Raw genomic sequence first — 15416 nt, forward strand, 5'->3', positions numbered from 1 at the left:
GCAGACCCATGCTATACAGCTGATAAGTAACCTATAGCACATGCTTGCAGTCAAGGTGTCTCAGATACTCAGTAGCAGGGGAAGGGGGAAAGATTAGAACCTTTGATAATGTGGGTCCGTCATTCAGAATGTGCCTCCTATAGCCCCTGATTACTTAGGGTGTCAGGTAAAACCACTCTGGGGGCAGTGAGGATTATAGACTCACAGACAGTCACAGCAGGGTGTCTGCCATTCATTTCATAGCAGCAGTGAGGGTAAAGAGAGAGGCTACATACAGCAGGTGAACCATGGCCTGAGCAGCCTTAAGTCCAAACCTAACAAATAGGGTTGATCATTCTTGGATGTTCTCTTTGACAGACAGTGGACCGGCCGAAGGACTGGTACAAGACAATGTTCAAACAAATTCACATGGTACACAAGCCAGGTATGTATGTTCCTCTGAATTGTTTGTTTTGTTTCGTTTTTTTATCTAGTGCTTATGGATTGAAGGATATATGTACTCAACTTTTTCATAGACTTTCTTCTTCACACAAAAACATCAAGTCCCCAGCAAACGTGATGGCTGACCCCTTCTTTCCAGCATGTCTCCTATTCTCCCTTTAACCCTACATCACAGATGTGGGCCTCTGCATTAACCATAAGCTCTCAAGAAGCCTCCTAAGAGTGTGTCCTTTGGAGGTTACCAGATGTTCTGGTCTTAGCCCTCTGCCTCTGGATCTCTGTCTACGTCCACACTGGGGTGTTGTGCACACCTAGACCCACCCCTGCGCCTGTCTGCCCATGTCTGTTTCTTACTACAAGAGGGACTGGAGTGGCTTCTCCTGATCCCCACTCAGTACAGTTGACAATAAACTTTAAAAGCACTTAAGGAAAATTATGATGCAGCAGACAGAATCTGCCTAGGGAAATGAGGACAAGGGACCAGTTTTTCGTGTGTGACCAGGGCAAAAATGTGCATTACTTTATAGATAAGAAGTTCACTCTGCAGAGGCCTGGAGTGCAATATTTGGAAATGCAAAGTGCTGTTATATGCTAGAAGAAAAAAAAACATTGCTTTTTTTTTTTTTTTTGCTGGTGTGTTTCTGTCATTTTTCTGACCTTCTGCTGTCTTGGCGACAAGGTGGCAGAGTCTGGATTATCATGTTTATGTTTCATTTTCTAGATGAGGACTCAGACATGTATAATACTCCTTATACATACAATGCAGGTAGGACGGCTTTCCTCACTTGCCATGACTGGTCACACTCCACTGTCGGGAAGAACCCCAGCCCTCGTCATCCCACCACCACCCCATGTTGTCAGTTCCTGCGATGAGGAGGATGCCTTTCTTCCTTTCTCAGAGCATGTCTAACAAAAGATTGATCCTTTCCCCCCTGGAAATGGGAACTAACACTGTTCTGCGTCATCCATCCCCCACCCCCCACCCCCAGCTGTGGGTTTATCCTCAGCTTCAGGAATGTTTAACCAGTGTGAAGGGACAGGGTGAAAGAACAGACTGTGACCTGGTTACACAACAAAAAGAAAGATCTTTTTATCAACAGAAAGACCGATTATCGTTGCATAAGACCTCTCAGATACTATTCCCCCAAAACAAGTCAAGCAAAGTGTTTTACGACCATGTCCAGGCTTTTGCTCCAAAATGGAACCATTCATTGAAAGATGTGAAAAACCTCCCTCTTGGCCGGACCACTTTTCTGACTCAGAGTTCCCAGTGCTCACAATGGAATGACTTCAGCTCTGGGCATTCCCACTTGTATTTGAATGTGCTGGTTTCTTGTGGAGTGGTCTTCATACTCGTGTGAGAGACACCGAAAATATGTCCCCTTCTATCAGTTTTTCCTAAATATCACATCGGGAGATTGTACCCAACCGAGTCATAGGCCCAGGATTGTGCCCTTATTTAGGGTCCTCTTTCCACCCTAAAAGAAAATTCCATGAGACTCTCACCTCCCTAAAACCTGATGACCAGCTACCAGCCTTTTAACTGGGTGAGTTTGCGGCTCAACTCCAAAGAAAATGGAGAAAGAAAATGGTAAAAAGCCAAACATCAAGCTGGTGATCTCCGAGTTAGACTCTGTATCCCCATATTACTTTGGGAAGTCCATTAAGATAAATATCCCCATCCTGCCCTGCTCTACCAAACTCACCTCCTTGATTCACCTCACAAGTTAAAGTCTGACTGTGGAGTTGACCCGGACACACTTCAGAGCAGGTGTTGTTCAGTGTCACTTCTCAAGGAAACAAGTGCACACAAGAGGAACAGTCAAGTAGAGATAAACTTAGGCCAAGATTGAGACTCCGAGAAACTCAGAACTTTTATAGACTTCTAAATATTGAAATGGGTCCATCTCACTGGTAACGAATAAGCTGATGTTGAGTTGTGTTACCCAGGAGCCCAGGGAGTTTTATCATTCAGTCAGCCAGCAAAACGCCTATGACCACCCTCTACTTCCTAATAACCCACAGCTTTGTGTCTTGCATGTTATTCCTGCCACCAAAACTAACCCTTCAAGCCCAACTCTAGTCCCACGAAATCCATAACATAGTGTGTGTCTCACTCGTTATTTTCAAACATCCCTTAATTTTTGCTATGTCCTTCTCCATTGGATTTTACTAACTACCACAAACTCTTTTTCAATCACACATCATCTTGCATCAGCTTGTTCAGGAGGGTTTACACTCCCCTGTCCCAGTGGGAGCTGCACCTCGTGCATACAGCATGTCCTGTATTTGGTGGATTGTAATTAACACATCAACTGTCCTTTGTACACCAGTATTACAAAGTATTAGCTGCTATTTTAATCTTCCTCTGAAAGTTTACCTAAGGTGTTAGTTTCTGTGATTGGGAAGAAACCTTGCTGAGTACCTGTAAGTTTATTTTTACTAACTAGCCTCAATTTTCATTAATCCTACTATAATGGATAATTTACTATAATCAGTACTTACATGCAAGACAAATTGATATCTAATTAATAAGTGATAATTCATAAATTAATGTTGATAAGTTAATAAACAATGTACCACCTCTAATGTACACATTATGAATATGCTTATTGATAATTTTCAAAACCATTGGCTATTTCACATAGCCCAACATAGCCTTAATGCATCTTTCAAGTTATCTGCTTGTTTTGTTGGTTTTTCTCTTTTTCATGATAGGTCTGTACAACTCACCCTACAATGCTCAGTCTCACCCTGCTGCGAAGACCCAGACCTACAGACCTCTTTCCAAAAGCCACTCAGACAATGGCACGGATGCTTTTAAGGAGGCGCCATCCCCAGTGGCTCCCCCACATGTTCCACCACGACCAAGAGATCAGTCTTCAACAGAAAAGTAAGGCTCTTTCCCCTGAAATGGCTTCTCTTAGGATAAAAACCAACCCACAGTGGCACTCAGTGAAGAATCAGCCCAGCATTGTGGAGTGAATATATGCCAAGACTCACTATATTAGCCCGTATTGAGCATCACTACTGAGATTGTGCTGGACATTCTCAGGGAAGTCTCGGCCATGCTCTCATAATGCTCTAAATTAAATTTGATGTATCAGGGACACAAACTCTATTTTCTGTTCAATAAGTGCATATAAGAAATAAAGAGGCCACAGATGGAGTTCATAAGTAGAGCATTTGTCTGAGTACTACAAATAACAACAACAACACACACACACACACACACACACTGTGTTCACAAGCCTTGGAGATGAGTCTCGGTGATAGTGGCTTGCTCCACATACACTGGACTCCAGGTCCAATTCCAATTCTGAGCTGAAATAGGCTAGAGTGTGTCACATCATTCATGTAATCTCAATCTTCATTAAGATGAGGCAGGAATTCAAGACCACTCAGAGCTACATGGCTTCCAAGCCAGAACTGAGCTACACACTAGTATTATGTCTCAAAATAAAAACATATAAAATAACTGGAAAAAAATTGGCAGGGATTCCCTTTACTGCCCCACATTCAAGAGATACTAAGCAGTTCATTTTTCATTTGCACAGATTTGAAATTTCAGGTCTTTTAAGTTATCTTTTAGAAACCAAGAGAAATATTCTTAAATCATAAATAAGGCATTTTAACAAGTGCCTGTGACTCATTCCACCAGTTATTTTAACTGCTTCTAATTTTCATTTCTCCACTGAAATATTTTTAAATATGCTATTCACACCCAAATAAATTTTTATGAACACATTTCAATTGTGTTATGTTAGGAGGACTGCAGCTAATAGTCCTAGTTACTGGTAATTTTTCCTGACAGCTCACTATGAGCAAACACTGTGCTAAGCGCTTCCTTGTATTACACCATTTTATTCTGATAGCAACCCAATGGGACATGTTCTATATTACAGCAAAAGAAACCGGTTAGAAGATTACAATAACTTGCCCTATTTGTATAGGTAGAGTATCCAAGCCAAGATCCAATCCTATGCTCTCTCTACTGGTAATGAATAAGCAGTAATGGAAAGGGTGTTTATTATTACTGGGTTTTATATTACTGGTTTTAAAAGTATTTTCTATGATAATACTATCTTAGTTATTGCTCTGTTGCTCAAACAGCAAGCAGGACACAGCTTCACATGTGTGAATGGGAAGGTGTGAGGGCTCTACTGGATAGAGCTTGTTGATTGACTCTACACCTAGGACTTGGTTCTCATTTTCTCTCTTAGAGCACTTCTGTGTCCACCATTCTGTGGAGAAGGAATTTCATTCTATTTGGGATTCCCTAACTCAAAAGATCAAACACTCCTGTTTCTCAAATATAAGTAAATAGGTATTTAATAACCCTTCCTGCTCTCCAAAGGAAGTTTTCTGATTTAGTTCTAGCTGCCCGGAAGAGCTTGGTGTTCTGAGTCCTACTGTGAAAATGCACTTGTCAAGAGCCCATGACAGACTCTCAGTGTTATCAGTGCAAGGAAGCAATCAGTTCCCGAGGGCAGGGTTGGGGGGGAGGGGTTGGTGTGTTTCAAGGCTCACACCAAGGGGTCCCCACACCACTTTGCTTATCCCTATGCATGCCAGTCCAAGAGATGCAGCTGTAGTTCTCACACATGCATTCAGATGCCATTTGCAAGAAAGAAGATCAAACATGCCATGTGCATTCCTCCTTGTCCCCCTGGATCAAAGACGCCAGGTCACCAGGTAGTTAACTGACAAAGCTTCGCAGAGCATACTGCCACTTATTTTAAATTCAGACACATACAGCAACATGGGTCTAGCAACATGTCCCTCCTCGTGTGTCTACAAACCTCTTCTGTGAGTTTTTACAACCATAGTCACAGAGGTCAAAACAGAAGGAAAAATGATCTAAAGGGGAGAGTTTAATGTACCATTTAGTTACTGAAGTTAAGCATATGTGGTGTTTTTCATACATTTTCAACCAGAGAGATGTTGTAGTTGTGTTGGTTTTGTTTGCTGTAGTCTCTCAGGGTAGGAGAGATGGCTCAGCAAGAAAAATTGCTTGCTGCTTAAGCCTGAAGAGCTACGTTCAATCCCCAGAACCTGTGGTGAAAGGAAAGTACTGACTCCCAAAAATTTTTCCCCTGTGTGCATGCACTCATGTACACACACACACACACACACACACACACACTCAATAAATAATGTTAAAATTGACTGTGGGTGGTATTTCACAGTGGTTTTATGCACACAAATTGTTTCAACACGTGGTTTGCTGTTCATTTACAGGCATGACTGGGACCCTCCAGACAGAAAGGTGGACACCAGAAAATTCCGATCGGAACCAAGGAGCATTTTTGAATATGAGCCTGGGAAGTCGTCCATTCTGCAGCATGAAAGACCCGTAAGCACTTGTCATTGGTCAAAAATCTAGGCCTCCAGGGTTCCCAAGTAAACCTGAATTTTACCCCCATTTTTTTTATTATTGAGGAACTGCATTTATTCTTAAGCATGATTTGTGCACCTTGTCTCTGAATAGTAGCATATCTATGCAGGACTCATTATGATTAGCATATAGCTAACTGTGCCTAATCACAGCACTTATACATGAAATACTTAATTGCTATTCTAGCTTGCCTGTGTGAAAAATCATGAATCCATATCCCTGATGTCCAGACCCAGGCAGATGAATCCCTTGACTTCTATGTTGGTTTCTTACTATTTCTTTCACTTAAGAGGAAAATTTCCCAAACACACTTTCTATAACAAGTTGTTTAATTGGTTTTTATTAAATCCCTCTCAGGTCACCAAGCCTCAAGCTTCCTGATTGATTACCACTTTAATGGATCAAGATTGTATTTCTCTTTGTAGTCTTCTTTTTGTTTACTTTGATCATACACAAACTAAACGATGTGTGAACTCAGAAAGGACCGCTTGCCTCTGCTAAAGCTAACAGCTGCTTCCTCCATGGCCCTCTGCTCTCTGGGTCCTCTCTCCCATCATTTTTGCTTCCCTTGTTTCTGCCTCAGAGCTCAGTGTTCTCAAGACCTCTTTAAAACCCAGCAGCTCCTCTGTATGTCCAAACTTGCTTCCAGATAAACCCCGTTGGTGTTTCCCTTGTGTGTTCCTCCAGAGGTCCAGAGCATCACACTAACATAGAGATGGAAAGGTCAGCCCTGAGATTTAGTTGGGCAGCCTGTGTCCTTACCACACCCAACCCGTGTCCTTGATTTTGAAACCCTGCTTTTGTGTTCTTGGGAAGTATGTTCAAAAAAAATCTTCCAATCACATAATTCAACTGCTATTCTTCAAATAATTCAAAAATTTCTTTGAATGATAAGATTGCAACAGAGAAACTGAAAAGACAGAAATATTATTGATTCTAGGCTCTAGATTATAACCCCTTCACTGAATTTGTCTAACTAAATATCAAGACAGTGAAATTTCCAAACCAAAATTCAATGGAATACAATATTAATTCTGAAAAAGCAAATCACAAAATAATGAATCTCATATTGAATTATAATAGAGAAGCTTTAATGATTTTTGAGGCTCTTGGAGTGATGATATGACTGAAGATAAGAAACCTTTTAATGGCTGAAACAGAAGCATATCTAAAGAATTCTCTCCATGAGAGCTCATTTATGGGGCCCCCTCACTGTCACTGAAAGCTTTGAAGGCTCTTAGTTTTAAAGTACTAACAACAGTGATAGCAATAACGGCATCTTTAAGTGAGTACCTACTACATGCCAGGCTCTAAAAGTAGTAATAATTCCTTTATCTTATGTAGTGTTCCCAACAACCCTATGAAGCAGATGCACCAACCTCCTGCTTTACAGATGGAGACTGACACACCATCAGCTGAATGCCACATAGCCACATGGCCACATAGCTGGCATGCGCTGGAACCAGTTTGGCCTAGGCAAACTTTTGTTTGGTGCACTTCACTGCTGTGCTGGCTCCTAGGAGCAGGAAGCCATTAGCAAGTAGTCACCACACCATACTTTGATTGTTTTAGAGTATAGTATAATTAGTGGCTAACTTACAATAAGTTAGTGGTACTTACCTTCCTCTACCCCAGAGCTGGGTTCAGAGACACTATAATGCAAGCCCAGTACTCTTAACTGACCTAAGGAGATGGGGAGGTCAGGATGATGGGTGTGACCAGAGATTCTGCTGTTGGATAAATCTCTTCAGCCACAGGAAACGATGAGTGGAAGGAACTAGTAGCTGGGAAGGAAATGAGAATGGAAGGATTATATTTTTATCCCTCCAAAACCATTTTGTTGGAAGACAGTGTTGTGACAAGTGATATGAGAGAATCAAAGATATAATTTGAGCAAGCCTTGTTAAATTATCGTTTTTATAGGGTGAGACTATTACCTTTTTTAAAAATCAACCCTCAATTCATCCCACTTTAAATTAAAAAGGGGGCACAAATTGAGCAATGGTATTTGAGAGACCAGCTAAGTGTCTTGAAGGCTCAGGCTGTAGGAAAAAAGAGAGTGGGCTTGATAGGTAAGAGTGACGTAACACCAGATGGATTTCAAGGTCTTATGGATGCATCTTCTGTCTTTTTACTTGGCGGTATTTTGAGAGCACCCCCTTTGTTCTTTTCAGCTCTAATTTTTGAAAATTATATAAACAGCTAGGCAATTCTGTACTGTTCCCTTCAATTCCCAGAGAATCCCGTCAGCATCCCTATTTTCCTGGATCCCCCTCACTCTCCTACTCACAGGGAGAAATGTCATGACCACGTACTCCTTCTAGTCGACAACTTTCTGTTGTCGGTGTTGCCATGACACCGTCTTTTCCCTGTTAGTGAATCCAGTCTCCAGATAATTTGTTAAAAAGCCTCTTGGCTCTCTCTTGTCCCTGGAACAAAATCTAACTCCTCTGATATAATTTACAAAAACCAAAGGACAACAACAAATAAAACCGACCCAAATCCTGTGGTTTCACTCCCTGCCAGCTACGCAAAAGGCTCTCGGTCCCCTCTCATCAGACCTTGGCATGGTTTGTTCTTCCTTCCAGGGAAGGATTCCTCACCACCTCTCTTTTCTTTTTATGGAAAGCTTCATGCACACACACCCCGCTTTGTCAGAGGCACACTTTCCTTAGGGGCTTCCTCACCCTCAGCAGTGGCTTTACAGCTCTCCTTGCTGGATACATGCAAGATCTCCCACTTTGATATCCTTGCCTCATGCCTGTTCACTTGCCTGGGTTCCTCGCTGTATGCTTTAGGTTCCTTGAAAGCAGGTACCATGTCTGACTCAGCATTTATCTGTCCTCCATACCTAACCTAATACCTGGCATGCAGTAAATAACTCCTTGAGTGACTAAGTGAATGTGAACTGGTGTTACCTTTGCAGATGATGGGTAAAATTGGTGAGAGATTGAATCTATCTATGAGACCCTATAAGTCTCCATCAAGACACAGATGGAAGTCACCAATAACTCTAGTTCAGCTTTTGTGATTCCATGAGGTATGAAGGAAGCAAAGGGAACATGTCTGCCCAAACAGAAATTCTCAAACCCTGACAAAAAAAAGATTGCATTCATCCTCAGGAACTGAGAGCATATCCATCTATGAATGAGCTTTAACAGGAAGGCAAAAAGTAAATGCATTTCTTTGAAGCTCATAAGTTCATTAAATAATCAAATAATCATAATCAAATATTCATTTAATTATAAATTTCAGTGCTGATTAAATGGGCCTAATGTCTGATCCAGAGAAAGGCTTGCAATCCCCAGAAATTTGTCTTTAGATGATCTGACCCACGGATTAGACTGTATTTCCAGTATACAGATTCCATATGACAATCATAGCAACTCTCCTGGGATCATATTAATAAAAGCATTAGCAATCATCTGAATTGGATACACTTGTAGATAAGCCATGTTAATTGTTTTTATGCTTAATAAAATAAAAAAAATCTGCAAAAACATTGTTACCCTTTATATAGTAGCCATGCTTACATATAATAATAATAGCAGAAAGGATTACACATTAGATGAGTTGAAACACAATGTAAACCTCCAGTGAATATGGTTTATCAACAAAAATTGCTACTCAAGAATTAAAGCATAAAAGTTTGAGAAGTTTTATCTGATGGTTTGACCCATGAAGAATGATCCCATTATGCAATAGTATTTGCTACGAAAACAAAATAAATAGAAGGCATAGCAACCCATGACTTGACGCTTAAAAGCCAATGAACATTTGCAAGAACAAACTCTCCAGTGTGTTTAGGATCATATAGAGAGTACATAATCAATGAGAAGACCGAAAAGCAGGAGAGTTTCTCTGACCTCAAAAGCATCTAAAGACTTTTAAGCTGGGAGAACTTTAAATGACACATTTAAAGTTCTTAAGCCTCTTAAGAACAAGCACATGTAAGCTCTGGTTTTAGCGTATCTGAGGCACTTCCTCTCACACCAGAGAAATAGTTCGTGTTAAGCAGAAGTTGCTAGGTTTGTAAAACGGACAGGAGCAAAACAAGATATCCATCAGCTCTCCTATGCCAATGTGGGACTCACACGGGGAGGTAACTGCCGTTTAGTGGATTCCGAAGTGTTCATATTCGCGGGGGACGAAGAAGAGTTTCCCTGACCGGAGGGAAACGATGAAACCTATGCTCCAGTTATCTGACCGTCCGCACGTGTCGCTGGCCATTGCAGTGTTTCTCTGTCCTTTAGCGGTAGCTCCAGATTGCTACAGAACACATTAGATTATAACTAAAGGGACTCAATAGGTCAGCCACAGCAAAGAGACCGTTCTGGGTCTGGCACGGCCTTTTTGGGGGGGGCCTGGGGGACAATATGTTGAGGGTTATTTTGAAGGTTATGTTGTTTTGTCTTAATGTTCTTTTGAGACAAGGTCTTGCTATGTAGCCCAGGCTGATTTCAGACCCACCATCCTCTTGCCCCTGCTTCCTGAGTACGTGCAATTGCAAGTGTGTGCCTCCACACCCAGCCTAGAAAACAAAGGCTCTGCTCAAGTATGCACCATGCACTGCATCCCAGAATCATGCAGGATGACTTGTCACTGTTTGTGCAGATTCTAGCAGGTTGCTCGCTGTGACTATAGACTGAAGCTTAGTGAAACAGCAAGGTTTAATAAATTTTACAACTATAGAAACATCGTTATAAATGTGCACTTAAAAATAAATAAATTTAATAACAGGAAATTGCTATTTTAAGTTTTGTAGCCAAATGATAGACATAGGCTCCTTTTCCCCAGGTTCTATTATAGAAGTGTATCTCTACAACGGAGATATGTAGTCTATCCATTTGTTACAGGTTTTCTTTAATTACAAGTCGAGGTGAAGGTAAAAAGCTTGTTTTCCTATTTGTTTAGTAGATTTGCTGCCCCCTGCTGTTCATAGTGTTTTGAAGCTCCCTCCCCCCCCCCAAAGCTTCTAGCTTCCCCCAGCAAAAGAAAACACTGTAGCTGAAAGCAGAGGTCTTAAGTCGAGAGCTCATAGCCACTAAGTGCACAGTGTTAGGAACTATCCTGCGAAGGAAATAGTACACCCCCCTGAACAGCACAAAGTTCCTGGTAAATTCTCTCTAACGTTACCTGTTCAACGATAAAGGCTCCAGCAAAGTTATGCCATGAAGTAATTACACACTGCAGAGAACATCTTCTAAATAATTGGGGGAAAGTAACACTTTATCACCAACAAAATCTTAACACTCATAACTATTGAATCAAAAAATTTTAATTCAATGGAAAATAGTTATTGTAATTTTTTTAAAATTCAATGGGAATAGATTACTGGAAGATGTTATTTCTACAGATTGCACTGTTAACTATAAAGTGGAAACCAATAGTAATATTGACATGAATTGAGCTAAATATCTTGTAGCTGGAAGTTTTCCTGTGTCCTGCCTGGTCCCGCAGCTGGCTTGTATTAACTGCAAAACTGTATGGCCTAATGGCTCAGGCTTCTTGCTAGCTAGCTCTTACAACTTAACTCAGCCCATTTCTATTAATCTGTGCATCGCCATGTGGCTTCGTGGTGTCACATGTTCTCTCACATCTTGCTTCTCCTGGCAGCAGCTCACTGTGTCTCCCGACTACACCCTTCTTCATCTCCATCTCTAGTTTGAATGCACTGCCTAACCTCATTCTGCCTCGCCATCGGCCAACGACTTCATTATCAACCAGTGAGAGTAACACATATTCACAGCATACAGAAAGACATCCCGCAGCAATATCTCAAGAGTTTCTGCAGCATTTTCTCTTTCTAATAGAATAGCCTCTTCGATTGTTATTTATGGCAAAAAAAAAACCTCATAACCAAAAGTAAAATAATACTAAAAAGACAGTTTCTGTGCTTGACCGACAGTGTAGTATTTTGTGTACACATGCATTCCTTCATGTGCCCATCGAGATACCCACACGGGGATACCATCAACCACTGTACAAGAATGCTGCAATGGAATGTTATTCCAGCATCAATCCCAAGCATATCCCAGGGTTACTCTGCAGACATTCTAATCACTACCACTACATATAATGCATAAGATTGGCATCTGCACTGTTTTGTTATGATGCCTCAAACTTTTCTATCATTGTGTGTACTTACTATCATATCACACTCTTCTTTCATAAAAAAATATTAAAATAAAGCTATACCACTGAAAATGTTGTGGGGATAATGTATCATTCACTGTAGACCAAATGGCATTAATAAAACCACTGTACTATAATGACAGTGAAACACTACAACAAGCTCATGACAGAATGGTGGCCTTTTTTTGGAATGTTGAATATGTCAACGCCCCCAGCATTATAGGGTTATAGAGCTACTCAGTGGTAATCTTTGAGATCCGTAAGTATTCTAAGAATAATATAGGACTGAAGTAGTGAGTGTTTAGAAGCCCTCCTGGATGGTAGTGTGGGTACCACAGCTTGTCGCTTGGCTGGAGTGAATGGTTTTTAGGGGATCAAAAAACTTAGAATTTTTTCTGACTTGATATATTGTACTCTGCAACTATACACATTTAACTAGGGACATGAGATATATCAAAGAGGTAGTCGGGCACATATATGGTACTTCAAGTGCCATTTTATAGAAAAGCAACCAGCATGACATCATCTAGCGGGTATGTATTGTAAAAAAAAAAAAAAAAAAAAAAAAAAAAAAAAAACATTGAGGGTATCACCGGGTTGAGGAAAGGCTGAATGTATATGTCCTATTGCTCAAGTAATTGTATTTGTTTTTTCTCAACTGTTTATGTTGACACCCCTGGCATTTCTATCTTAAACACAACATTCACAAACCACCTAACAGGCAAGTCAATTAGACTCCATGCCCTCCCTCTCCTTCCCTCCCTACTACGAAAAGCCTGGTTCTACCCATACCCTCCTTTAGCTCCAAGTCCTCAGGAGGAGATGGAATCACAAAATGGGATATATCTTCACTTTTGGAGAGACTTGTGACCTTGAGATCTTTGCTATGATGGGCCATTTTTAAGGACTCTGCTCCCCTCAGTCAGCCCAGGCATAGTCCCTTCCTGAAATATTAGTCTCTAGGACTAAAGCCAGCTGGTGTCCCCCTCCAGGCTCCATCAAGAGCCCCTGTCTAACGAACCAGTGTCTCCTCACCCCTCTCTCTTACAGCCCCCTCTCCCAACAACTCCGACACCTGTTCCCAGGGAACCCAGCCGGAAACCTCTCTCGGTGTCGCCCTCAACAGATGGCCTGCGTAGCCCTTCCCCTCCGCCCCGGAGCTGTGTCCCCGCACCCCGTCAGAGTCCGAGCGCCCCAGCTCTCTCTCCCACCCGGGTGAGCTCCTTCCTTCTTCACCCTCTCTCATGCTGTGGGGAAGCAGAGCTCAGCCTATGTTTCGAGGCTAAGGCACGGTCAGATGCCGTCTCTGCTGGGTTTCTTCCTGCTCCTGGACCCCTGCCTTTCCACCCTCATCTCCACCATTCCATGTTCCAGCCCGCCCCATCTGCAATGTCTGCATACTGCAGACCACTGCTGCCGCTGCTGGTTGCCAGTGACTTCAGGGTCAGCAGACTGACCCATCCAGGACAGCCCCTTGGTTCCTCGTTTGGACCTGTCTGCATAGTCTGGCCTGCCATCCTTCCGCATTGTCACTACCAGGATAATTTCCCTAGTTCATGCATCAGGCTAAAACGTTAGCGATGGTGGCGACAGGGACCCCAGGGATGCCACGGACCCTCGTTTTCATACCCTCATTTTGCTCATTGCACCTTACTTTCTCCATTCTGTCCTGCTGAGGTTTGTTGGACGAGTCCGATGCATGTTTGCGTGTGGATGCGCGTGTGTTTTCATACCACACGGCGTTTTCCCTCACTTCGCTCAGTGTCCCTTTTCCTTCCCTTTTCCTTCACATCTGCTCTAGACTGGTCGCATAAATCCAGATGACATAGATTTAGAAAATGAGCCCTGGTATAAATTCTTTTCAGAACTGGAGTTTGGACGTCCGGTAAGTGAGGCTAGACAATTACTATTAGACAAATAGGAGGATGTTGTTTGATTTCTAAAGCATATTCTTGTCAGAAGGGAGACATGTCATGTCGAGAACAAAAAGCTGGATGGATAAAATACATGTGCTCCAGCTTTGTGCAAATTCGCTTTGGTGCCAAAAATGCCTAAATGTGTTCATTCGCTTCCCGTATGTTTTCTCCTAATCATGCATTAGAATCACATTCAGTTCATTGCAAATCTATCATGTTGAGGTAGATTAGGGGAGAGCTGAATTGTGTACAGCACATTTTGGTCTAGTTGGACAGTAACTAGTACCTTGCTATCTACAAGAAGACTGTTACTACAGTTCTTGTTTGCTGAGGAATTATCAAGCCACCACAGAGCGCTTGGTTCCCAAGCCAATGACTTGAGTCTTCCTGATGCAACAATTCCAATAAGAAGAAAATAGACCAGAAAGGTCAAGGAATTTGCCCAAAATTGTCAGAAATTAAACCTAGGCTTTTCATACAACAAGAAAAATCTTTGGGCAGTTCCGACTATAATGTATTGCCAGAACATTTCCACTGTAAATATTCCCACTGTAAAAATGATTCTTTGAATAGGAGAGATGTAACAAAAGGAGAGAATTAAGAAGCCTTGTGGACCTTGATTTATAGTTTTGCTCATGAGCCACCAACAGATCTCTGATCACCAGACTCCCATGCCTAAAGCCCCTAGTGTGGTCCTCATGGGGTCTGATTGATCTGTTTGGGACAGGGTCAACTCAGGCTTCTCATAACTTCCTTTAACTATTGATTCTCTATTGAGGAATTATTTGTGGGTTTCATGTTTTCTGTAACATGCATTTTTACGAACCCTAAGCTATTGAATAATAGCATGTCACTTACTCTGCCTAGCAATTTGATAAGAACTCAGATTTTTCTCCACATCACATAAGGACTTAATAAATATGCTGATCACATATTCCTTACTGGATGGCTGTGAGAGCCCTTTTTATGCATTACAATGCAATCTTGGTTAGCCTCATTATATGTTTTATTGAACTGAATCAAATGTGACTGTAAATGAATATTAAACAAAATTTCCTGGCATTTCTATTACCTAACAAGAGGATTGTTTCCTCCTATTTTTTTCTGGCATCTCCTCTTATTAAAATGTATTTTATTTCACTGGGAAAATGCTCTCTTGTTTTGCTTTATGTATTTGCTATAATTGGGTAGAGTTTCCAGAGAATGTACCGATTTCTGTGTTGAGCCCAAATTGCCGGCACTTTTTTCTGCAACCCTCCTCAGCCACACAGGGACACCCACCTGCATGCCACTTACTCCTCCGATGTTTCCTTAATAGACCTTGCAATCTGCTGTGGCCAAAGACTGGGAGTGCTAATTTGGATTTGACGAATTACGTTTACAAATCTACTAATTGAACACAAGCAGCTTTGCACAGTGCTTGGGAATATTTGCAGACATTGCACTCTTCCTCCTCCGAGGCTGCCACTTTGTCCATTCACGACACTCTTTTCTGTGTAGCTGATGCTCGATTTCTAACTGTTGTC

General features: G+C 41.7%; 1 protein-coding gene across 25 annotated transcripts in view; it reads left to right on the forward strand.

Annotated features, from left to right (window-relative positions):
- The window catches only part of Sorbs2 (sorbin and SH3 domain containing 2), a 199255-nt gene that overhangs the window by 140508 nt on the left and 43331 nt on the right, over positions 1-15416 (forward strand). For 7 of the 25 annotated variants that reach the window (XM_037211708.1, XM_028881147.2, XM_028881148.2 and 4 more), the window contains 4 exons: positions 358-424; positions 1163-1207; positions 3160-3334; positions 5683-5797. In XM_037211708.1, the coding sequence (XP_037067603.1) occupies positions 358-424; positions 1163-1207; positions 3160-3334; positions 5683-5797 (402 nt within the window). Of the gene's footprint in view, positions 1-357; positions 425-1162; positions 1208-3159; positions 3335-5682; positions 5798-13024; positions 13190-13775; positions 13860-15416 lie in introns of all 25 variants that reach the window. The other 18 variants (XM_037211704.1, XM_037211705.1, XM_037211706.1 and 15 more) reach the window with 6 other exon arrangements.

The sequence above is a fragment of the Peromyscus leucopus genome, chromosome 17 (assembly GCF_004664715.2).
Source record: "Peromyscus leucopus breed LL Stock chromosome 17, UCI_PerLeu_2.1, whole genome shotgun sequence".
NCBI lineage: Eukaryota > Metazoa > Chordata > Mammalia > Rodentia > Cricetidae > Peromyscus > Peromyscus leucopus.